The following is a 23296-nucleotide window of genomic DNA, read 5'->3' as shown; positions in this document are numbered from 1 at the left end:
TAAGGTCAATGTCGTTTTCTTCCCATGATTCCTGTATTTTTCTTTATTAAAGTCTTCTTCAGTTTCTCTCAAATTCAATTCAAGTCCAGTTATCATTTATTATAAGTCCCCTGTGATGTATAGTAAATGGTATCAATATAGTGAAAAAATTGCCTGTGTACCCCAAGATTCCTGGAAATTTAAAACTTATTGCTATTGTTTCCACATCCACACAAATAAGAATTCATGGGCATCATTTGTCCTTGTTGGCATATTTGGGATGCCCTATATTTGTGCCTGTGGCACTGTACGTCCCAGACAAGGACTCCAGTTTCCTCTCAGTACACCCTGTCCTCTGTCAGTGCACTGTAACATCTTCCTTTTAATACGATGGAGAGAAAAAAGGTTTGATTGGCCATAACTGACATCAGCCCACACACCACCTACTTCATTAGGAGATTCAATCTGCTTTGATAGCCAAACAGCAGGAGCACAAACAGTCCAGGTAAAATAATTTGTACACAGGTGTACCAGTGTCAGACACCCCCAGACATGTGTTTGTGCTTTGATTCGTAAACACAAACGAGCAGCAATGCTGTCTCACGTGGCTCGCTTAGTGGCTGGAAAGAACCTGCATTGCTGTGTGTGGAGAGGTACAGATTGGATCCTCGGAGCAGCCAGTGTGTGTTTTCATTCCTAGTGTCCTTGAATAAAGCCCTAAATCCAGTTCATTACCAGTATGTTGTTGACGATGAAAACGCAGATTCCATAGGTTATTTTAAACTTCACACACAAAAGCCAGTTTTTAGGTTTAAGATAAAAAGCCAATGTTAGAAAAATCACAGTAAGCCACCGTCACAGGATCAGAGGAGGACAAGCTTCATGTGTGCTCTCTTCCGAACCTGCGAGCTGGCCTCATGCCTGGCACGGCCGGTGCCTAAACTGCTCATTTAGAGCTCATTTCAGAGCTGGGATTCCTCCTTCCTGCTTTCAGCTCCTGCTCTGTGCTTTTATGTCTCTCCCTCTGCCTATCAGTTTCTCTTTTATCTGGATTCTATCTCTTTCTGTTTTATCTCCATCTCTCTTTGTCTCTGCAGCTTACCCTTTATTATGCTTCCTTATCTAACCATGTCATCTGACACTTCTCCTCTGTTTTCAGCCTCAGTGTGTTTTCATCCATGTTCTCTTTCTACCTCTCTGGTTTTTCCTCTCTCCATCCCTCTCTCCTGGTCTGTCAGCCTCCCCCCTCCTCTCTCTCGCTCTGTTCTGATTTCTGTTCTCTCCAACTTGCTCCTCTACGCTCTGTGACATTGCCAGAGCGCACACACATTCACATTCACACTCCCTGGCTGAGATTAGCTGGCCTATTTGAGCTGTGCAGCATTGCTCTTAGGGATTGTGTACGATTGTGCATGCGACATGTATGGTGTATGTTTGTGTGTGCGCACATGCTCATGGGAATGTGTGCGTGTCTGCATGTGTGACAGAGAGCGCCGCTAGAAGTGTGAAATAGAGGATTTGAGGCAGCTGTATTTGTCATGGGTCTGTGGATTTAAAGCTGAAATCCATAACTTTCCGCACGTTCAAACTACAGCAGAGATGACGGAGTATCTAGTGTCGTATTTGTGAAGTTATTTCACCTCTTTGTTATTGGTGTGCAGGAAAAAAATGTTATCAATCAACCAGGCAGAGCAATCTAAAGTTCTAATACTGAGGAGTCTGACACCGCCAGCCAGGGTGGGTGTGCTGAAGGAAACTGAACACACACATATACACACACAATCTTATAAACAATAGTACTCATGCATTTTGGGTTTTCGACTGTGAGATGGAGTCGGAGGATTATAATGCGCAATGCATGAGACTGTAGGTGTTTGCACATTTGAATTTTTGTGATTTTCTGTCAATTTGCACGAATCATACTCATCAAGACTCTGACCCCTTTCTCATCTCTCTGTCTCACACATACACTTTGGTCGCCTGCCGTGGCAGTGGACTGATACCATGATACTTGTGTGGCACTTCTGAGAGGCGAACTTGTTCTGATGCCACAGAGAGATGACACCTTTATTTTTACTGCACACTATGTCATACATGAGCCGCTGACAACAGATCTTTTGGTTTTCTCGCCATGTACTGTGACATTCTGCCATGCGACTGAGGCTGCTCCTGTCTCCTCCCTCAGGTGATGTCATCGTCTACATTAATGACATTTGCGTGCTCGGCACGACGCACGCCGATGTGGTCAAACTTTTCCAGTCTGTACCGATCGGTCAGAGCGTGACCCTCGTGCTCTGTCGAGGGTATCCCCTGCCCTTCGACCCCGAGGACCCGAGCGGTGCGGCCAGCGCTTCCCTGACGCCCATTGGACTGGAACACCGCCCGCTGGTGGTGAATGGCCGCGGCAGCTATGACCCGTACCTGGAGTACCTGTCGCTGAGCTCCCAGCTTCCTGGTCAGGCTCTGGCCCAGGCTGGAGCTTCCCATCCCGGAGACACACATCTGGACGGCTCATCCCTGCCGCCCACCACGCCCGGCTCGGCATCGGCGCTCACACCTCACAATGACAACGTGTCAATGGCCTCTTCTGGGACTGGGGCTGTTGCCGGGGCAACAGCACAAGGGGCAGAGCTGCTAACAGTTACCATGGTGAAAGGAGCAGAAGGATTTGGGTTCACCATCGCCGACAGTCCTACCGGTCAGCGAGTTAAACAGGTGAAGTGTCCCAACGCCGCCTCCTCCATCAGTGATCAGCTTCAGACCTGTTTAATATTTTAATTGTAATTTTTATTCAGCGTTTCAGGAATTAAATGTGTTCTTTCAAGTGCGAACTCTCCACAGTCGGCTAAAATAGTCGAGCTGACTTACAAATTAAACTTGAAGTAGAGTTCCGACAGCAGGTCAGAGAAAATTTAATTTGGTCAACACAACGTGGTAGAAAGAGATCGAGATAAGAAGAACAAAGTGAGCTCACCCTGTGTTGGGTTTGCTATCTACTAATGTGGTACGAATCGAGTCTCCAGAAGGTGTGGAGCAAAAAGGGGGGAAAAAATTCCCACCCTGCATACTTAAATACCTGGAAAGAAGGAACAGATATAAATTAGAGTCGCTGATTGGGAATGTGACAGATGCTAATCCTCATCCCAGTTGTATGTGTACAATAAAACATCTGCACCACAATATACATCTGTCTCCACCAACATGACAGCATCTGTGCTTTTCCCCTTTTGTTTTAAGAATTTCTTAGTCTTCTTGAATCAAAGTAGCTCAGATAGCTGTTCCTATAAATCTTTAAACAGTACAACATGTGCGGTGAAGATTTTAGAATTTAGGTCCCACTGTGGGCAATTGCAGCTTTCCACTGTAACCCATTTTTATTGATTGTGGTTTACAAAAGCAGTTTTATGTTTGAGATTGGAAGGTACCATGAAGCCAAGTGTAGTAACGGTGGATGATGATGTGGTGCAGGTGCTAGAGCCGGGCTCACAGGGAGCATCGGGGCTGGTAGAAGGAGACCTGATCCTGGAGGTAAACCAGCAGTCAGTGGCTGCAGCTGGACATGGACGAGTGGTGGAGATGCTCAAAGAGTGTCCTGTGGGAGCAGAAGCAACACTCCTCATACAGAGAGGAGGAACAGGTGAGAGAGACAACATTCACTTTGTTTCTTTTGACTGTTTCCCACTACAAACACATTCTTTCTGCAAAAAAAATCTAAATTAAAAAAGCTTATAAATGGCACCTAATTTAAATCCTCACAAGTAGAACTGAACAGTAAGTGAAAGTTAAACTCAGTTTGATTCATATAGTGTCAGATAACAATAGTAATTTCAAATCTTTTATTAGAAAATAATGTGAATATTGTTCAGAGTAAAATTAAAGTCACTCTTAGACTTTGCACAAAGGTTTTATTCTCAATTCAGGAAAGAAGGTGTAATGTCAGTGTAATGTAGGAGAAGCTACTATCAGGTAAATATTGGGAAAAGGTATTAAAGAAACCTTTTTTGTTGTTGGGATGAAATAATGAACAACTCTGACATAATAATGAATATGTCAAATTCAGTTATGTCTTTCAAAAGAGATAATATACAAAAATATTTTTCATGGGTACAGGTGTAAATAACTTTTACACCTTTTTTGTTCTTGATGTTTTCCTTCTTTTTGGATACTAGGAAAGCTGTAATGAGTAATGTACGCCGGGCAGATTTCTCTGCCCAGTCTTAATAAAAATAAACTTACTGAACTAACAAATCACTTAATATAATATTAGAGTATAATATAGTAAATTTTATAAAGATAACCCTTTTAACAGGAAGAATCCTCCGCCAGCACCACGGTCAGGGAGGTGCAGCCATCTGCACAACGGCTTGGATTTAAGGGGAAAATAGGCAGCACACAGAGAGAACAACACAATAAAACATGAATTGCAGGGGAGAGAAGACACAAAGTTAATGAAATGCAATAGTGCCATATAAATGCATAAGAGGCCACCCTGCTGCATTTAGCTAACAGATCCTCGCCGAACTATAAGCTGTAAATGAATGGGGAGTGGAAAAGAGGGGCGTGGACGAGCCTCTTCTTCTTCATGGGAGCTCCTCAAGCAGCCTGAGACTTGCACAACTGCTATGAGATTTATCAAAAGGATTTTTTTTTTAACTCTAATCTAAAATGTGGAGAAAGTGTCTGTCTCTTGAATTTACTCTGGACCGAATCAGTTGATGAGTTTGTAAACTTGTAGTATTTTCCCTGTGATTTGGTCTCTTTTCACACAGAAAAAAATCCAGATGAACTTAAAGCGAGCCAAAATGCGTCATTACAAATCATGTGAGAATGTTCAGTCCGCTCATTGGCCGGATGTGTCTGGGGGCAGAAGCATCAAAATAAATATATAAATAATATAGGAAGAAGGTGCTCTGTTCTGGACTATAGGAGAACATGGAGAATTTATGTTGATTTCACAGCTGGCTGCTTGCCCGTACAGACCTTTGCACATCTATTGAACATTCCCGCATTGAGAATACAAAGCTGGCTACAGAAAGTTTTTTAGCTCAAACTTGCAATGTACCCCAGGTAGTTGGTTCTGATCACATTAGCATCATAAACAAACTGCACTGGAGTTCACCATCTCCTCCAAAGAGCCTCAGTGTGGCTGTTTATTATGTTCACACCTGAACAAACGAAGGGAAAAAATGAATGAGAGTTCAGTTTAAACGGAACAAACACTGCAGATGTGAAAGCACCCTTAAACTGGGAATTTTGACACAGGAAATGTTCTACCTCTGATCCTGCTTTTGGAAACTTTGGGAACCATCCATCCATCAATTTTCTTAACCACCCGTCCATTTTAGGATTGCCAACCTGGCAACTGTTCCATCTGAACCCGAACCAGAGCTGGATTACAACCGGGTTAGGTCGCCAGTCCATCATAAGGCGCAAACAGAGAAGTCCATGGGTAGTTTTGACTCACATGCTTGTCTTTGGACTGTAGTAATAAAAACAGGAAGACTTGAACCAAAAACCATCGTTGTGTGAGGCAGCAGAGCTAACCACTGCACCACTGTGATTACTGTTTTTAACCAGAATGATCAAATTGGTTATAGTGAAAGTCCAGCAAGTTTCTCCTCTTTTGATGCCCTCTTTGATCTGTTTAAGTTTGCAGTGGTGACAAAAATGATTTCACTCCAATTAATGCAGAATCACATGTGACATTTTGTTACCGTTCATAACGTAGAAGAATAATTAAAGAAGGGTCCAGTGCAAGAGCAGCTTCCCGCTAAATATAAGCTGGTTTCTGGCTTTGACGTGCACACACATCGTTTTGCTTTGCATCGTCACCTCCAGCTGCAGCTTTGCAATAGAGAAGTCAAGTAGAGTTGACAGTGAGCACTGAAAGAGCTAAAGAGATTTTGATTATGATAATTTCGAGACCTGTTCTATTTTTAAACTCGTTCAAGTAACACGGCCTATTTATTCGGATTTTATTCAGGTCTTAAGATGAGATTTTATTTTTGGAATAATAAATACTTTAGAAGCTGGAAGAATAATTTTGTCTGGTGCAAATTATCTGTTGGGAAGGGGGAAAAAAAATGTCATAAAAAGTGAAACAATTCAAATGTATTTCACATTGTGTCGGTTAAGAAAATGAAACTTTTATATCCACCGTGGGGAAATTTGATCAATGCAGGTACAAATGGCTGCAGGACAGATTATTAGAAATGATATAACCTAAGGATGCAATGAACAATATGTTGTTTAGTGTATTTCATATGCGGTGACTCATCCAGTGAATACACATCAATATTACAGATCAGGAAAAAAGTGTCAGCAGATGTCACACTAAGTGTTTTGTGCATCGCACCATGTGTTCTCAGCGGTTTCCAAGTGCAGCTTTATCACCAACATGTCATCGATGTTTTCCAGTGAAACAGAACAGAGAGGCATGCGGGGGATTTGACATGGAGGGAATTTTAAGATACAGCACATCAAATGTAAAATGAAGTGGGGAGTTGGGATGAGAGGTGGCGTTAAACTCGCCGTCAGGTGTAGCGCGACTCTCTGGGCACAGATGGCACCGGCACTGTTGTGGGGAAAGCAGTTTCATTCCCACTGAGGCCACTCATCTTCAGAATAAATGCAGTTATTTTACTGCAATGTGCTTTGGACAGAAATTACTGGAGAGTGTCATCTAGCTGGCAAACAGGATGAACTGGATGGTGTGATGCTGTTTGGCTGAATATACTGACTGTGCTCGCACGGGCTGCAAAACCACATTTTTACCGTTTTGCTGAATACAAATCTAGTTTGATGTTATGTTAGGTGAAGGAAAGCGGGGACAAGAAGAGAATATATGGAGTCTTATTACTGGCTGTGATCTGTTTTCCTGTCTACTGTAAAACTTCCATTGCTTTCTCACAATGGCACAGGCTTTTATCCTTTTAAACAAGCGTTTAAATCTGACTTATTTGACTGTTGGCTCTTTGTATTTTGACAGATTTCGGAGCTAGTGAGGTTCCACAATACCTGCAATGAGCTGCTGTTTTCCACGTATAATGCTCCTGCACATGTTCAGTGAAGGGAGAAGACAATCGCACACCCTTGGTGTGAGAAAATAAATCAAAATGGAGTTATAAAGGAGGCGAGAAAGGGGGCTGAGGAGAATTTCATGGTGTTGAAGTTTGAAGTGTAGATTCTTGCAGTTCTGCCAGGACCGCATGGAGTGTGGCCATTTTCCCACTTTTTGTAGTTCCTGTATGTTTAGCCACCTGCAAGGAAATAAAATTGCACAGTGGAAGCTGCATTTGTTGACACGTACTCTTGCTCCGATTCTCTCGGAGGTGTTCAGGTCACAGGTCAGCATTTGACTTGATAATTCCCCCCGGCTGCCTATACCATTTGACTGAAACACACACACACACACACACACACTAAACTACACAGCAGTTAAATGTGGAGCATTGTTGCTCATGAAAGTGAAGAACAACAAAAGTCATCTTCTGCTGTTTAGCCGTTTAAAGAGAAAACCTCATGAGCTCATTGTGTTTTGAATGAGGCGTGCAGCATGTTTGAAGTTCACATTTTAATGCTTGTTTTTGTCATTATGTCTGTAGCTTCTCCAGAGATAATTTGCCAGGAGTTCAGAGTTAATATGCTTTGTTTCTGAGATGATATCAAAACAATAAAGAGGAATTATGGTGATGCCCTCGTTTGCATCACCCTTTTCGCGAATTGTATTTAATTAGGAATGAAGTCAATCAGGCTCCTATGCATCTAAGGTTTAATTAATTGAAGTGTGGCACGAATTATGATTGCAGACCTGACAAGCCATCAAAGACATTAGTTCTTAGCGATCCTGATACATCAGACTGTCTGATGTAAGTGCTGCTGGGCGGTTTGCTGATTTTCATGCAAGTCCTGATTGCTTTGAATACATTATTGGCAATAATTGGAGATCTATGAGGATGATGTCTGTATGAAATGAGTACAAATGACTAAAGTGCTTTCAGCACGAACACAGAATACACCAGGGTATGCCGCTGCATGTGTGGATGTATATGTGAGCCACTCAGATCAAATGCTGCGATGCTCCCTGTGGCGGCCCAACCGTGCAGAGCCAACATCTGCCACCTGGAGGTCAGCCGTTGCAAAAACACTGCTTCAGATGCAACATTTATGCACACATTAATGCAGAGTCGCATGTAGATACACAGTTGCAAAGTATATCCTTCTGAATAGATATCCTTCTAGATGCTAGGCTGAATGTGGCAGATTACCCCCCCTTCCCCCAAAGATGCCATCTCCTCACAAACTCACCAGTTTCTGTCAAACAACTCAAGACAACAACCCCACAGGGGCTATCAGCCTGACACACCAGGAAGCTCTCCGGCTCTCTCCGTGCCTCTCTCTTCTCTGCAGGGTGAAAGAGGGGACAAGGTCCTTTACAGTGACTCAGATGTGCAAAATGTCAGGAATGTTTAAACATGTTTGAGTTCTCAGATGAAGAATTTTTGTGCAGAGCATCAGTGAGATTTAGGCTGACCACATGATTTTAGATGTGTGACTGAGTGCATTAGAGCTCTCTGTAACGGAGACACAGTGCTAGACTGCCTCTGCATGTGTGACTGTGTGTGTTGTGTGTGTGTTGTCTGACTGCTTGACTGTAGCGTGGGCACACTGCCAGAGTTGCACGGAGCTCTGGTCATGTTCACAGCTCCGTCCCCTGACTTCCCAGTTTGAAGCAGAGCCAACCACAGACCAGAGACATGTTGCAGCACCAATGAGGATGCATACTGAGGCTGGAAAGAAAAAGGTGTCGGGCTGCACAAGCCAATCAGGCTAATCTGAAGGCCATCCAGAGCTCAGCAGGCTAGTCTGTGATACTAGCCTGCCAGACTGTTTGACCACTGACTTGTGAGAGAGACCATGTGAAGCCTCCTAAAAGTCATTCATTTGTAATTCATCAGCATGCATACGAGTGCGCCACACATGCTGGTGAATTATATTAGCATTTAAATGTGCTTAAATGTGTCTGTAAGGATGATGGTTCTCTGTAATATGAGTGGACAATTGCCTTGTAGCTCATTTCCTTCAGTGGGTCATTAAGGAAAGTTTTCTGAAAAGGACTTATTAGAAGTTCTTAAAGGCTTCCCTTAAGGCCCATATTCCCTGCAGAACGTGGTTATTAGTCCCAGCCTCCCAAAGAGCCCTCCCTCCACCTCCGCCACTGTGTAGCACCATGGATAGCGCTCATCAATGTTTATGGGAGCGTTTTAATTCTATTTCCCTCCTCGTTTTGCTCCCTCCTCCACACTCTCAGACACAGCTAGGATGGATGACATTTGGTTTTGAAATGGAAAATATTTCCAGGTTGCAAAGATGCTTTTAACTGGGCAAATGGGGGAGGCGGGATTCAAAGTGGGGGGGAAAAGTGAAAGGAAATGAATTTAAATTTTCATTTTCACTTCATACTGACATGCAGTGATTTATCGTATTTAGTTGTCCTCGACTCTCTCGCGCTCTCTGATTTTTTTTTTTTTTTTTTTTTTTTTAATTGAAAGCTCTGCCGTTCTGTTTGTTGGTACATGTTCTGGGCTTCATCTCACAAATCTAAAAAGCAGACCGATGTAGTAGGACAGTAATTATTTATGGTTACATTTGACTGTTATTATGGTGATATTGTCATTGCATCCTATTCCATTTGTTGTTAAGTAGCACGACCAGAATTATTGAAACCATGTGCGATGAATTTGAAGTTTTGTTACCTTTTGAAACGGTCTCTTCGAGAATGAGGACCACGTCTGTGACTACTGGCAGTCGGTTGCTGGCTTCAAAGTGACTTAGGTGTTTCAAGATGGTGGCAATAAGAGTTAGTATTTTATCACTTTGCAGTTTAATGGGGTTGAGTTGGAAATTACATGCAATCTGTTTGTGATAATACGGCATTTTACTGCGATAAATCAATGAACAACTGCAAATCTCTGGCTGTCTACATGCGAAGAAATTCATGTTAAAAAAAGAAACCCACATTAACTGCTTACATTCAGCATCGAGCCAGAGCCTCATGGATCTGAAACAGAAATTCAGAAAGTCTTCCACAAATACTGACGTAGGACTGCACTTTGGCACTTTGACGGTAATGCTTGATATATAAGCAACAAGACTATATAAATATAACCAGAAACCAGCTGTTGCAGAGAGACATGTTGCAGACAAGTTGCGTTCACTGGTGTAGACTGACTTAGATGTGTTGGCAATCTGTCTGCATTTATAAATCAGATGGCAATTATTTGCAAACCTTCACCAATCTGTCTGAGAGTGACTGCAGTCAGTCAGCAGTTATTTGGAGACAGGTTGCTTCCCACCTGTGTAATCGCCTTGCGATTGACATGGTCACCATGACTGCTTGCAGCCGGTTGCTGAATGTGAAAAATATTCAGTGGAGTGACCATCAAACACCATTCCCCCCACCCCCAGTCACAAGGAGGCTGCTGTCCTATTTTTGCTCTGATGTGACTGAGCCATTACTGAAAAATGGCAGTGCCACCATATGGTGATGAATACTGCAAAATGCTTTGGCTCATATCTTGGGAATTGTGAGATGTGCAGGGAAAACACTTTTGTGTGTGTGGATTTAGTTTAATGCACTGAGGAGACTTGTTTATTGGCTACATTTCCGCCAACCATCATCAGACTCATCACGTCTAGGGGGCACTACAGTAGTGTAAACAGGTTTTTGGTGTTAATTGTTTTTTTGTTGTTGTTGTTGTTTGTTTTTTTTTAAATCAGCCCCAGTGAAGTAGTCACATAATCGGGATCCCTTCACATTCTCCTGCGTGCTTTCAGATGCAAAAACACCTGTAATTCTCAGTTACCCAACAGGTTGAAAGCTGCTGCAAGCAAACTACATCAGGGTTCTCCAGCAACTGCACATTTTTGTTCCATAAATACCGCATATTCCACCCGGCGCTCCCTGACATTTCTCAGAAAATCTTCGAAACTGTCAGATATTAAGCACGCTTGGATTCTCGAAAGAATACTTTGCAAGCGCCCACATCAGATGGAGGATTTTTTGTTTATGCGTTTCTGTCCTCAAGTGTAAAGATTCAGTCTAAATGTTTGTACAAGGCAGCTACTCTACATTTCCTCCATGTATAAATGTATGTATTTGGGTCTTAGCAGCATAAATGTTCTGTATGTCTTTGACTCAGAGGAGTCACGGGGGAGCTGTGGCGATGAGATTGTTGTTGTGATGTAGAGCTCTCCGTGCTTCCTGCGCGCGGATAATACACAACTTTCACAGCAAATCGTGTGTGTTTGCGGGTTCGTGTGGAGGGGCGGGGGCCTGTGCTTTCGCCTGCAGCTAATGATGTAATTATGCTGAAAACAAACGCAACAACCAAACCCGTTTAAGAAGAGTTACAGAAACAAAGTCAAAGCAGAGAAATATGAAAACAGCAAACTGAGGATTTTTGTCACTCATTAAGGGAAGATTTCTGATTTTTATCTCATCAGCAGAAAGGCTTGTTCTCAGATCTTCGTTGTTTCGTTTTTTCCCGTGTAGTTGTTTTTGTCGATTCTTCTGTTTTTCCTTAAAAATGGAACAGATTATTCGAGTTTGTTCTGTGTTAACTTTGTTTTTCTTCCTCAGGCCACATCTCTCCATGGAAGGCCTCCAAACAGGTACGGTGATTGAACTAAATGTGTTTCTGGCTGTGTGTTAGGGATCAGCACTGGTTGCAGAGACTGTGTTACCTCAGAGGTGTTTGGCTTTTACTTTATTGTAAAAAGAGACATCCTCCCCTGAGCTGCTTATTACTTTGATCACTTCAGAAGGTACATCGCACCAGCTGGGGGGGGGAAAAAAAACCCTCTTCAGGTTGATTTTTAGACTGTACCTGTTGCTAGCCGAACAATTTGTTCTCCTTTACATTACACAGCACATTCAGGCGTGGTGATTGTCACCGCATTTAAGTTTGAAATATGATTGTTAATTTAAATTCATAATAGTTATTTTTCTTTACTGGACAATAACTCGTGTTCCTGTTTTTTCAGGTATCTCCTTCTCAACATTATTTTGTGCATATCTGCACACACACACTCACATCGTTCAACGTTTAGAGAAGAACACAGATTTCCTAATTTTGCCTCTACAGTGAATTTGAAATGAGGCAATCAAGATGTGATTGAAGTGTAGACTTTCAGCTTTAATTCAAGGGCTTTAAAGAGTTACAGCCATTTTACGGTCACCCCATTTTCAAAGGCTCCAAAGTTAACTAGACAAACTAATCATAAATAGAAGACTGATTTTTCTTTTTTTTAACACCTAGATGCAAATTCAGAAATGAAAACAATGACTTCATAAAGGCTAAATGCTGCATTTCCTTCAGAAAGGAAGACAATGCATTGCTAGTCTGTACTGCAGCTGCTTGTTGGTGCATAGTCTGATCAGTTAATATCTTGTGACTGTCTCTGCCATTAAATAGCATTTTATTTTTTTATCTTAATAGGTTTTTAACGTGAGTATATTTTGGGTCATTATTCATCTGTACTGTATTTATCTTTGTGTAACTTCAAATTAATTCTGCTATTTCAGTCAGCAGCCACATCATCAATAAACCGATGCCGATGCCATAACAATGCCTCCACCATGTTGGATAGATTGAACGAAGGCCTTGGTTTACATTTCCACACTTCTCTCTTCTTTCATTCTAATAAATGTTTATAGTGTGCAAAAGTCTTGACTAATGTCTAATCTGATCTTCCTGTTGTTAAATGTAACCAGTAGTTTGCAGCTTGTTGCATGAAGGCATGAACATTCGCATATCTACAGCGAAGTAATCTGACTTGGTTACAATGTTTGGAATTCCCTCTGTGATCATGAACTTTAGTTGTCTTCTGTTATCTTTTATGCTTTTTGGTGTTGCTGAGCTGGCTGAGCTTTTAAAATGAACCAGATCGTAGAGTAAGCACTCGACCCCAAGCTAGTGACGGCTTCCTTCACTTACTTTGGCACCTTATTAATCAGCATATTGTGAGTGACCGCGAACCATCAGAAAATCTAACCCTCATAAACAACATTGGACCTTTTATCTCCTTAAGTTATCATAAAATAACAAAGACTGACATTTAACTGTCTGGTTACTTTTAAGCCTGTTAAAATGAGAAAACTGTCCCAACCATTTAATCTGTTATTTTTATTAAACCCTGTGAATTAAAGCTGAAAGTCTGCACTTCACTCACATCTTGATCATTTCATATCAAATCTACTGATGAATATCTCCAAAGGCAAAATTTCAAAAATTGTGTCTGTTGTCTTTAATTCTGTTGCTTTGACATAGCATTCATTACTGTTTGAAAGCTCATAATGCCCATGTTCAGCCTATTGTGTTTAGATATGGAAAGTTAAACCCACAATGCAAAAACAGTCTTTTGTGTCCAGCACTTAAACATGTGTTTAATCCTGAATACTTGGCAGAAGGAGTTTTGAAGTCTTCATAGTGACATATTTGAACTATTATTTATAGTGATAATTAATAATAAAATAATAATAATAAGTAATAATTAATTTAAGACAAACAATAAGAATGAATAGGCAAAACTGAGTTAAGTTAAACATCTGTTGTTGGTGCTTCCTTCTAGTTACCTGACCAATGGGATCCACACAGCAGCCCTCAAGCAAATCTGTCTGGTCCAGTATTGCCGCCTGGTACGCCCTTCCCAAACCAGCCACAGCACCGCACTTCTGTGCCTGACTCCACCGAAGGCTTCGACCTTAACAAACCCGACCCGTATGACCTTTATGAGAAGTCGAGGGCCATCTACGAGAGCAGACGTGAGTACAGAAAATTTTATTTTTTAGTTTAAGGCGGAAAATCGAGCATTGTTTTAACCGTAAGCTCCTGTGCGTCAGGCCCGGAGTACGAAGAGGTGGAGGTGCACCTGCTGAGGGAGAAGACTGGATTCGGCTTCCGCATCCTGGGTGGAGACGAGGCCGTGCAGGCTGTGAGTCCGGACGCCCGTGACAAGGCTCGTATGGGACGGGCTGGACCACACTCATATTTTAACCTCATACACACCAGCCTCATCTGACTTGCACTTAATCTTGTCTCACACTCTCCATCCAGTCCCAAACATCTGACCAAAACAGCCTCCAGACACACACACAGACTTGCACACAAGTGGCCTTCTCACACTTTGCTGACCCTCTAACTGCTCAGTGCCTCCCATACTGAAGTAACGCCTTGCTAACTTGTCCACGTTGTACAACAGCATGCAGTCTATGACAGAGAAAGAATGTGACATAAGGATATAAAGAAGGTGAAAAACTGTTACCATGACCCAAAGGTAGTTTACAAGCTAAGTAAAGCAACTGTTGTGTGTTTCCACTTGTCTTCGACTCATCTCCTTCACCCTAATCTATGCTGCTAATATTGATTGTCTTTGAACAGATTGTCATTGGCGCTATAATAGAGAACACTCCCGCTGAGCGCGACGGGCGGCTTCGACCCGGGGATGAGCTCATTTCTGTGGATAAAAATGTGGTTGCTGGGAAACCGCACAAATACGTAATAGACTTGATGCACGCAGCCGCTCGCAATGGTCAAGTCAGCTTGACTGTGAGAAGGAGAGTGCAAATGCCTGGTGAGGATATGTTTTGTTTGTTGATTTTTTTTTCTGTTCTTTTTTGTTTTGTGTTTTTGTCTTTTTTTTTCACACTTGACCAAGATTGGAGAACAGGCTGCACATTTCACTGGCATCAAATTAAAAAAACACAGCTTGGACACAGCACACATGCTAACAGTCTGCGCGCAGGATCTCTGTGTACTTCTCACCCACACATCCTTTCTGTGGTAGTAGATCATACATACATTTATCCTTTGTTCATTGTCAGCTCTGCAGCAGCAGGCTCTGTGGTTTGTGTCTTTCTGGGTGCGCTTCTCCCGCAGGGGCAAGCGGTTACAAAAGAGTCATAAATGACAAGCAGAGAAGCCAAGTTTGACTTTGACACAGAATCCCTGCTGGGATTGAAGAAGACCACTGTTGTTTTCATTTTTGTCAGTGGCTACATCTTTCATCTTTAGCTGCTTTTGTCGGGAAACTGTGAAAACTCAATGACCGCCGTGAGCGGACTCATCTTGCCTGCTCTCGTCCTCTCCTTCAGGTGAACCGTGTCCCGTGAACGGCCGCAGCCCCGGCTCAGTGTCCACGCAGCACAGCTCTCCACGTAGCGACGCAGCTTCGGCTTCGGGCCCTCCGGTGGTCACTGCCCCGGTTGCCACTTCGCCACCGGAGGGATCTGCCCTGCAAACCAGCGATGTGGTTATTAACCGCAAGGAGAACGAGGGCTTCGGCTTTGTCATCATCAGCTCCCTGAACAGACCGGAAAATGCCACCGTCATCAGTGAGTTACACAATGACTTGCATCTGTCAGGATCCCAGAAGGTCATTCCTAAAGATAAATGGTGATTTTTACATCCTGATGAGCAATCATCCTAAAGATGGTGGCTGTGCAGTCGCCTTTTTAGTTTTTGCTGCTGTATCTATTTCATGGGGAAAAATGCAAATGCATCATTTAATCTCAAACCAACACGGGCCTCCTGCTCGACCAGCATAAAAACTCTATGGTATAAAGTTCGAACATATATAATGACTCCTGTGAAAATTTAGCTTCATATCTCAAATATTTTTTAGGATATATTTCTTTTGAGATATATATATATATATATATATATATATATATATATATATATATAATTTTTTATTTTTTTTTTAATATATTCATTTTTTTTTTATTTCACAATGCCTGCTGTCTTTAAAGTCGATGCCTGGTAAGAGATTAGGTCATTATCATAGAATCACTTCCATTAAAGTGCTGTTTCTTATCCCGTCCAGTAGCTTCAGAGCTTCCATTAGCCGGGGTCAAGAGAAATTAATTTGTCTTGTAAGACTATAATTTTTGTGGGGATATTTTTTTCCCTCTTGATTCAGCCCAAGTAGTATTAAAAGCATCTTTAAAAGTCTTAAATGAGGCTTTATTAAACATATGATTACACTTTGCTACAGGGAGCTAATATCTTTCAGCAGACTGTGGGATTCTTCAGTCCGATTGGACTGATGGCAATGTGAAGATGTTTTGTTCTGAAGATTAATGGATTCTTCTCAAATGTCCTACACATTCTGGGAACATCCACTGCAATATTTCTGTACACACCTAAAAATAAACATACCCCCTAAGTGGGTCTGGCATACCCATTTTGGGCATACTGAACTAATTTTAAACATTAGTTCAGGATGTAATGGTGCTTGTTGAATAGTCCCTGAGGGGTTTTCTATGCGCAGAGTTCAGAGATATTTCATAATGAAGTGGAAATTTTCTGTTTTTTGTTAAGTATCTGTAAAAGCTTAAATTCAAAATTCCATGTGTTTAGTTGGCCTACTGTCATCATGAAATTTTAAAACCTACACTTCTGTGTTGCAATTTCAAGGCAACAAAATATTTAAACCTGTCATTTTAAACAGTGGCTGCAGTCCTAACCTGTGAGGCTAAGGCTGTAACACAAACACTAATGTGCTGTTTTCACATCTTTCTTCAAAATTGCGCATGACCAACCACCTTGCTGTTGTCCGTTTCCAGCTGTGCCCCATAAAATAGGACGCATCATCGAGGGCAGCCCGGCCGACAGATGTGGGAAGCTGAAGGTGGGCGACCGGATCCTGGCGGTGAACGGACAATCCATTATCAGCATGCCGCATGCAGACATCGTCAAGCTCATTAAAGATGCTGGACTAACAGTCACTCTGCACATCATACCAGAGGAGAGTAAGTGTTTTGGTGCGGCAAATAAAATCAGACGTTGTTCTGTGAATGTTTGTTTGGCTCCTGTTTTACCTTTGCAGGAAACTCCCTGAACTCAGTGCCCTCTATCTCATATGAATATATTTTATTTCACTTCGCCAAAGAAAGTCCTACACACAAAAAATGTTGCATTTACTGAGGTTAAAAAGTCAAAAGGCTTCTATATTTAGTCATCTATAAAGGATACAGGGTTTGTGCTTGGTGATGCAGAAACATAAATGTTAGAAGGTTTTTTTTAGCAAATGGAGCAAATAATTCAGAAGATTTCTCTTCTGCAATCTTAAACATCCTGAGCATGTTTTATTTGTCAATCCATTCAATTCACTTTTTATTCAGAGCTGAATTTGCCACTCGGGTACAATCTTACCTAACCCTCTGTCCATCGCAGGCTCCCATTCTGGTCCTAGTTCAGAGAAGCAGAGCCCCATGACCCAGAAACACAGCCCGCAGACCCAGCCCAGTCCTGTAGCCCAGACAAGCCAAGGAGGCACGCAGTCTGGCCAAATGGCCGCTCAGCCAGGCCAAGCGGCCGCTCAGCCAGGCCAAGCACCCGGACAGACACCAGTCCAAACCGGCCAGACACCAGCTCAGACAAACCAAGCGGTGACTGGTCCTCCTGCACCAGCAGGAACCCAGCAGAGCCCAGTCACGCAGCCATCTGGCCCCCATCCACAGCTCTACCTCCACGATGGCAGGTAAGGCTGGGTTAAGAGGGTGTTTGGTAAGATTTGTTAAAAAGCACACAGAATGACTGAAAGGAGGAGGGGCATGAAGTTCACAGGTGACAGATACCAAATTGTGCATGCTGAAGAGAGTGTCCCAGTCAGTGTAGCAGAAAACCTGTGACTGCAGACAACTGATGTCCCAGTCACACACTCTGTCTCAGGCTGGTTTCTACCCAGTTGCATAACACCACTTAGCTTCTACAGTGTGCAGTGAATAATTTACTTTAAGGTATCACCTCTATAATGCAGGATCCTAGCAATCGGACCCTGCTCTGTGTCAAAACTATGAAAGCGTGAGTGTGCGCGCACGCGAGTCTCAGATCGCGACACTGTGAGCAGCCCTCCCAAAGCTGTGGGTTGAAACCCATTTTGCAAGTGTGAACTTGATAAAAGTTTCATAACAGAGGCTGATATTCCCACCTATCCATTTTGTGATGAGCCTTCTCATCTGCACACACCCAGTAATTGTCTGTTTTTTTCCTTCCTTACATCTCCAGTGTTACTTCACCAGCAAATTTATTCCAACAGGGATGCTGTTTTCACCTCGCTGCTCAGATTTTTGTCAGCTTTTCATTCTCATGGCAGGTCAGAGGTAAAAGCAAGACAGGATGTCAAACCTGACTTCCGCCATCCTCCATTCACTGACTACCGGCAACCGCCGGTAGATTACCGTCATCCACCAGTGACTGATTATCGCCAGCCACCAACACTGGACTACAGACACCCACCTGGTCTGCTGGATTTTAGACAGCACCCTGCAGCTGCACAGTTCCCTCTAGGGATCCCAGCTGACTTCAGACCACAGGTAGAGCTTGACCAAGAACTGTCTGCTTATGTTGACCGTACATCCTTCATTTGTATGCAGGTTTGTAACTTATATTTATCATAATCATTGCTTTTCACATAGAAATCACATATTTGATTTTTTCTGTTGTAAATCGTCTACATTTTGTTCTGCAGGACTATGATTACTTTACAGTGGAGCTCGAGAAAAGCGCTAAAGGTTTTGGCTTCAGTATTCGAGGAGGCAGAGAGTACAAGATGGACCTGTTTGTGTTGCGCCTTGCAGAGGATGGTCCTGCTATACGAAATGGAAGGATGAGGGTGAGATAAGGAAAACCACGACAAGAGTGAAAGCACTCTTTGGCAGATGGTTGGGATTACAGTTGGTGAATAGTAATGGCTCTGTTTTATTTTTGAAAATGGAAAAAGTAAGTCTGATTAATCCAAAGTAAGTCAAACACACACACACATCCATCTAAATGGTCGTGTCACATAATATCACTCAGCGTCCTTGTTAAAATTTAGTAATGGTGTAAAGTTTAACAGAGCATGGATTTTTCCTTCTGCTCAAGTGAGTAAGTATGAATGCATTGAGTAAATTGAGTAAACCTTTTGCTCACTCTTAACCACTCGTGTTGAAATTTACTTGAACAAGACTCTTAATGGCGCTCATTCCCAAGTTGCTCAGTGGAGGTTCTCCAAGAGAAGACTGGTTGTGTGGAAATGTTACTCTGCTGTGAGTAAACCGAGGCTGGCAGAAACTGACCCGGTCCTGTGTGTGTCTCGTCCAGGTTGGAGATCAGATCATAGAGATTAACGGGGACAGCACCAGGGACATGACTCACGCCCGCGCCATTGAACTCATCAAAGCGGGAGGCAGGCGGGTCAGGCTGCTGCTAAAGAGAGGCACAGGACAGGTGCCAGAATATGGTGAGTTTTCCTTACAAAGAGACGGAGTCTCATTGTTTACACTCTTACTAAAGATTTACTGTTTGCTCTTCAACTTAACTCAAGAACACATTAACATGCATTAATATCTGTCCACTTTTTACTCCTCGACTAATATCTGAAAGCCTACTTTGATTAAACAGTAGATGGTAACGAGCAACTCTCAAGCCTTCGTGTGTTGTAACCCCTCTGCTTTAAGTCTAATGATTGGTATAGGCTTTTATTTGCCTTCCCTCAGGAATGGTACCTCCCAACCTCTCCATGTGCATGAAAGGTGACACACTAAGCTCCCCCTATTTCTTCCTAATGGGCCACTCTAAAGACACGGTTTGTGAAAACTGCATGTCTCTCTCTCTCTCCATACTGATTAATCTGTGTGCTATAACTGTGGTCACGAGTTTTTGCATGGGAAAGTAGCTGACATGTGTGCATCTGTGCTCGTGTGTGCTATAGTAAGAGTGGAAGATGGTTTGTAGTGACCCTTTGGGTCTAATTGTCCTGAAGAGGGTTTTGAAGTAGACTTTGTACTCGAGAGCTGCTCGGGATCAGTCCGTCACACACAGCTGCAAAAATGTTAGCTGTTTACAAGCACTGAATAAATCCTTACACGTAAGTCTGTTGCTGTGCTGCTTATACACATGTGCATGCAAGTTTGTCTGATATTATAAAAGAACGTGTTTATCTCTGGGGTGTTTTCCCTTTCTTTCTGTCTCTGTATGCATGTGCATGATCGTTTCCACCTCTTTCATATCAGTCCTCTTGAGCATATTGTTTTCCTCCCTGACAGACTGTGCCGGCCCCTGGGATTCCCTTTCTACAGCCCACTCTACCCTGCAGGAAGTGACCCTGGAAGCTCACCTGAATCCATTGCTCTCATCCCATCCATCGTCAGCCCCAGATTCCCCTCATCAGCTCCCTCTAGAGGCCACAGTGTGCATGGCAGACAAAGCTCCAAAGCTGACAGACCACAGCTCCATTAGAGGGGCTGCAGGTGGCAGGTCCACCGAGCAGAAATGCATCATCAGGGGGCAGGGAACCCCTCAGGGGTCGGGAGAGATGGACTGTGGACCGGGCGACAGACAGCTTCGTGCTTTGCCTTCCAAAGCTGTTGTGGGAAGGTGCATTGACAGAAGAGATAGGCAAAGGGAGACTTGCTCCCCCTGCTGTGAGAGAAAGGATCTGCATACACAGGCGTTAAGCACTATCTGGCCATGGGACCCATTTGCTGGTGTGAATTTGAACGGAGCCTCTCAGGGCAGTGGAGATGGACATATCAGCCTCCAGGAGAGGCTGGTGTCCCGAGGTCTGTTCTCCAGAGAAGATGAGCGGGCTGGTGGCCACATTGGGCTCTACTGCCCCTCCAAAAACGTGGAAGATCCTCCAACAAGGAGTGCTGCTGCCTCCCCGAGGCCCTGGAATGTCCCTGGGTCTGACAAACTGCCTGGCACCCTGAGGTCCTGGACCTCCACAGTAAGCAGGTAGAAGGGATCTTACTGGTTTGGGCCGAGTCACACTGTATGGCTCCTCATTCGGTTCACCACTGGACCTTTCAGAGAACCAGTAGATCTCCCTTGCCGCCTCTGTCTGCCCTGTTTTCATCGCCATCGACTTCTGAGATCATGTTTTATATTTCAGTTGTTGTTACAAGATGATTATTACACCCACCACCTTAAAGACAAAGAAACTTACACAGCTATTGTAACATATGGTCTAAACCTTTGGGGACCCTTTTATGCGACTTCTGATTTTCTGATCACAGATGGAGCAATGACGCCTGACTCTGAGTGGAGCTGTGCTTTCGATACGTACCTTTAAATGCTCGACTGTATCTGGTTCAGACTGTTTAGTGCAGCGTGGGCTCACACAAGGAAGAGAAACATATGTAGAACCAGGAGATTTCTGTTTTCTTGCCCTGTTTTCTCTGCGAGGTGGGATGAACCAGACTACAGATGTGTCAGATGGAAGCAGTGACACTGAAACTCCTGGAACACACGGCACTGACCCCAACGACAGCCCAGTTAACCTGACATATGTTAAATCGCACATGCCTACCAATATATCTCATACTATAAATGTAAAGATGTGAAAAATATGTACATTTGGTAAACTCAGAAACATACCTATTGGTGTTTTTGAGGCAGTGTTGTAGTTAGACACATTGTTTAAAAAAACAAACAAACAAACAAAAAAAGAAGCAGGACAGTATTTTAGGATCACTGTTTCCACGGCCTCGTCTATAAACTACATATCAAAGACTGTGCGAGTCACCACACCCGGACCGCCAAGGCAGGCGGCGTTTGTGTGCATGGATATACACCACACATGTCTTTAGACAGGGACTCACGTCTTTTAAAGGCAGAAAATCGAGATGTGGAGCAGACCGGTCGGCACTCATGAGACGAAAAGGATTTTTTTTTTCCCACGAAATTGAACAAAATTGAACTCTTGTGTAACTGAAGACAGTTGGCTTAGTAAGAACTCATGATACTCTTCTGAGTTATGTACACAACTTGATCACAGTCAACCATGCAGTCATTGTGCAGAATTATAAGCTGTGTTGTATTCATTTTAATGATCAAAAGGAAAAATTTGTCCAGTCTCTATTTCCCATTTCTATGCCTTTTACTGTGCTAAGTGTACCACATCACTGTGGGAGAGGGGCATCGGTGCGGGGAAGAGGAGGCCGATGGTTATGAGGTGGGGCAGAGTGCCTTACTCGAACTAATGCAGAGCTGTTGCCGTTGTGAAGTATTTTGGGAACTGAATGCAAAACAGATATCAGCGACCATGCACACGCGTCAGCAAACCGCTGAGTTGTGAAATCCGACTTTCGTCGGACGCCAAGCAGTATATATCTTGATGCACTCGGCTGTATAGCTTATCAGTATCAATGATTGCCCTTTGTCCCCTTGTGTTTTAAAGGGGATAACATGTAGCCTGTAGCATCACATCCTCTTCTTAGAGTCGTCTGGGAGTGTAGAGCTGTGAACGTCTATCGAGACAGGGCTGTATCAAAGAGGACCACGGTTTCTGTGTTTCAGCTTAACGTTAAGTTTGTATTGTTGCCCGCAAATTTCACATCTGTGAAACATACATGCATTTAAATATGACGTCACTTTCCTCCTGCATTTCTCCATTTCGATGTCATCCATTTCTCTCAGCGGGATGTGTGCTCTTTATTAAAAATGTATCACTTAAGCTTTTGAGTACTGGAGGACCAGATTAATTAAAAAAAAAAGAAAAAAGATTGCGACTGTTCGACTGAATGCAACATGATGGTAGCTCGTAAGCTGCTGGGAAAGCCAGGCGCCTGCAGACTGGGATACTAGTAAGACTTTGTGCATTGAGAGTCATCGGGCCTGATTCTGATCCGCGGTGGATTCTGACTGAGCTGTGTGTTCTGTGATTAAAATGGTTGTGAAAACACGCAGTAGGCTGTAGAAACGTGTTTGCCGTATGTACAAATGTCAAAGTTAGGAAAAGCTGAAAGAATACGTCATCCAGCCCTCTGTCTCCATCCAGGCCGCCCCCACCCCCACCCCTTGCCTGCTGTGACCGATTTTTGTATGAAGAAACAAAAAAAAAAATCTGCTTATCAGAACCTGTGAAGGATGGCACGCTCATAAACCCCCACTGAGATCAAGTATAACTGTGTAGTGTTAATTGTGTACTATTCACCTTGTACAGCTGTATTCCTACAAATATGGTTTACTGTATCATTGATACTGTAGTTTCAAAGACGTGAACAACTATTTTTATGAAATGCGACAGTACTGATATATTACATTTTGCTAAAAAACAAAACTTGTTTACTGAAAGATATTCTGAAATACTGTCAAATAAACTCTTGACATGGTGTAAAATATTCTTTTCTACAGGTTCTTGCTTGTAAAATTGGGACGAGAGGAAATAATGGATCAGTTTATTCATCAATGTATAAATAATCGACAGTTTGGGTTACTAAGTAGTCGTTTACCCAAACAAAACAGCAAATATTTACTGCAGTTAAGCA

The 23296-nt window shown here is 42.9% G+C and overlaps 1 protein-coding gene across 3 annotated transcripts in view; it reads left to right on the top strand.

The window, feature by feature from the left end:
• LOC134631492 (membrane-associated guanylate kinase, WW and PDZ domain-containing protein 2-like) overlaps nucleotides 1-23147 on the top strand; it is a 90583-nt gene extending 67436 nt beyond the window's left edge. Inside the window, exons 10-23 of one of the 3 annotated variants that reach the window (XM_063479896.1) lie at nucleotides 2165-2694; nucleotides 3448-3616; nucleotides 11621-11652; nucleotides 13612-13804; nucleotides 13883-13974; nucleotides 14421-14613; nucleotides 15134-15373; nucleotides 16607-16792; nucleotides 17217-17523; nucleotides 18139-18418; nucleotides 18514-18657; nucleotides 19128-19266; nucleotides 19523-19611; nucleotides 20072-20181. In XM_063479896.1, the coding sequence (XP_063335966.1) occupies nucleotides 2165-2694; nucleotides 3448-3616; nucleotides 11621-11652; nucleotides 13612-13804; nucleotides 13883-13974; nucleotides 14421-14613; nucleotides 15134-15373; nucleotides 16607-16792; nucleotides 17217-17523; nucleotides 18139-18418; nucleotides 18514-18657; nucleotides 19128-19266; nucleotides 19523-19611; nucleotides 20072-20128 (2651 nt within the window). In that variant the 3' untranslated portion in view covers nucleotides 20129-20181. Of the gene's footprint in view, nucleotides 1-2164; nucleotides 2695-3447; nucleotides 3617-11620; nucleotides 11653-13611; nucleotides 13805-13882; nucleotides 13999-14420; nucleotides 14614-15133; nucleotides 15374-16606; nucleotides 16793-17216; nucleotides 17524-18138; nucleotides 18419-18513; nucleotides 18658-19127; nucleotides 19267-19522; nucleotides 19612-20071 lie in introns of all 3 variants that reach the window. The other 2 variants (XM_063479895.1, XM_063479893.1) reach the window with 2 other exon arrangements.
• The last annotated feature ends 149 nt before the right edge of the window (nucleotides 23148-23296 follow it).

Source organism: Pelmatolapia mariae, linkage group LG7 (assembly GCF_036321145.2).
Source record: "Pelmatolapia mariae isolate MD_Pm_ZW linkage group LG7, Pm_UMD_F_2, whole genome shotgun sequence".
In the NCBI taxonomy this organism is placed as follows: domain Eukaryota; kingdom Metazoa; phylum Chordata; class Actinopteri; order Cichliformes; family Cichlidae; genus Pelmatolapia; species Pelmatolapia mariae.
Note: the sequence above shows the minus strand (reverse complement) of the source record. Positions and strands in the feature narration are given on the sequence as shown.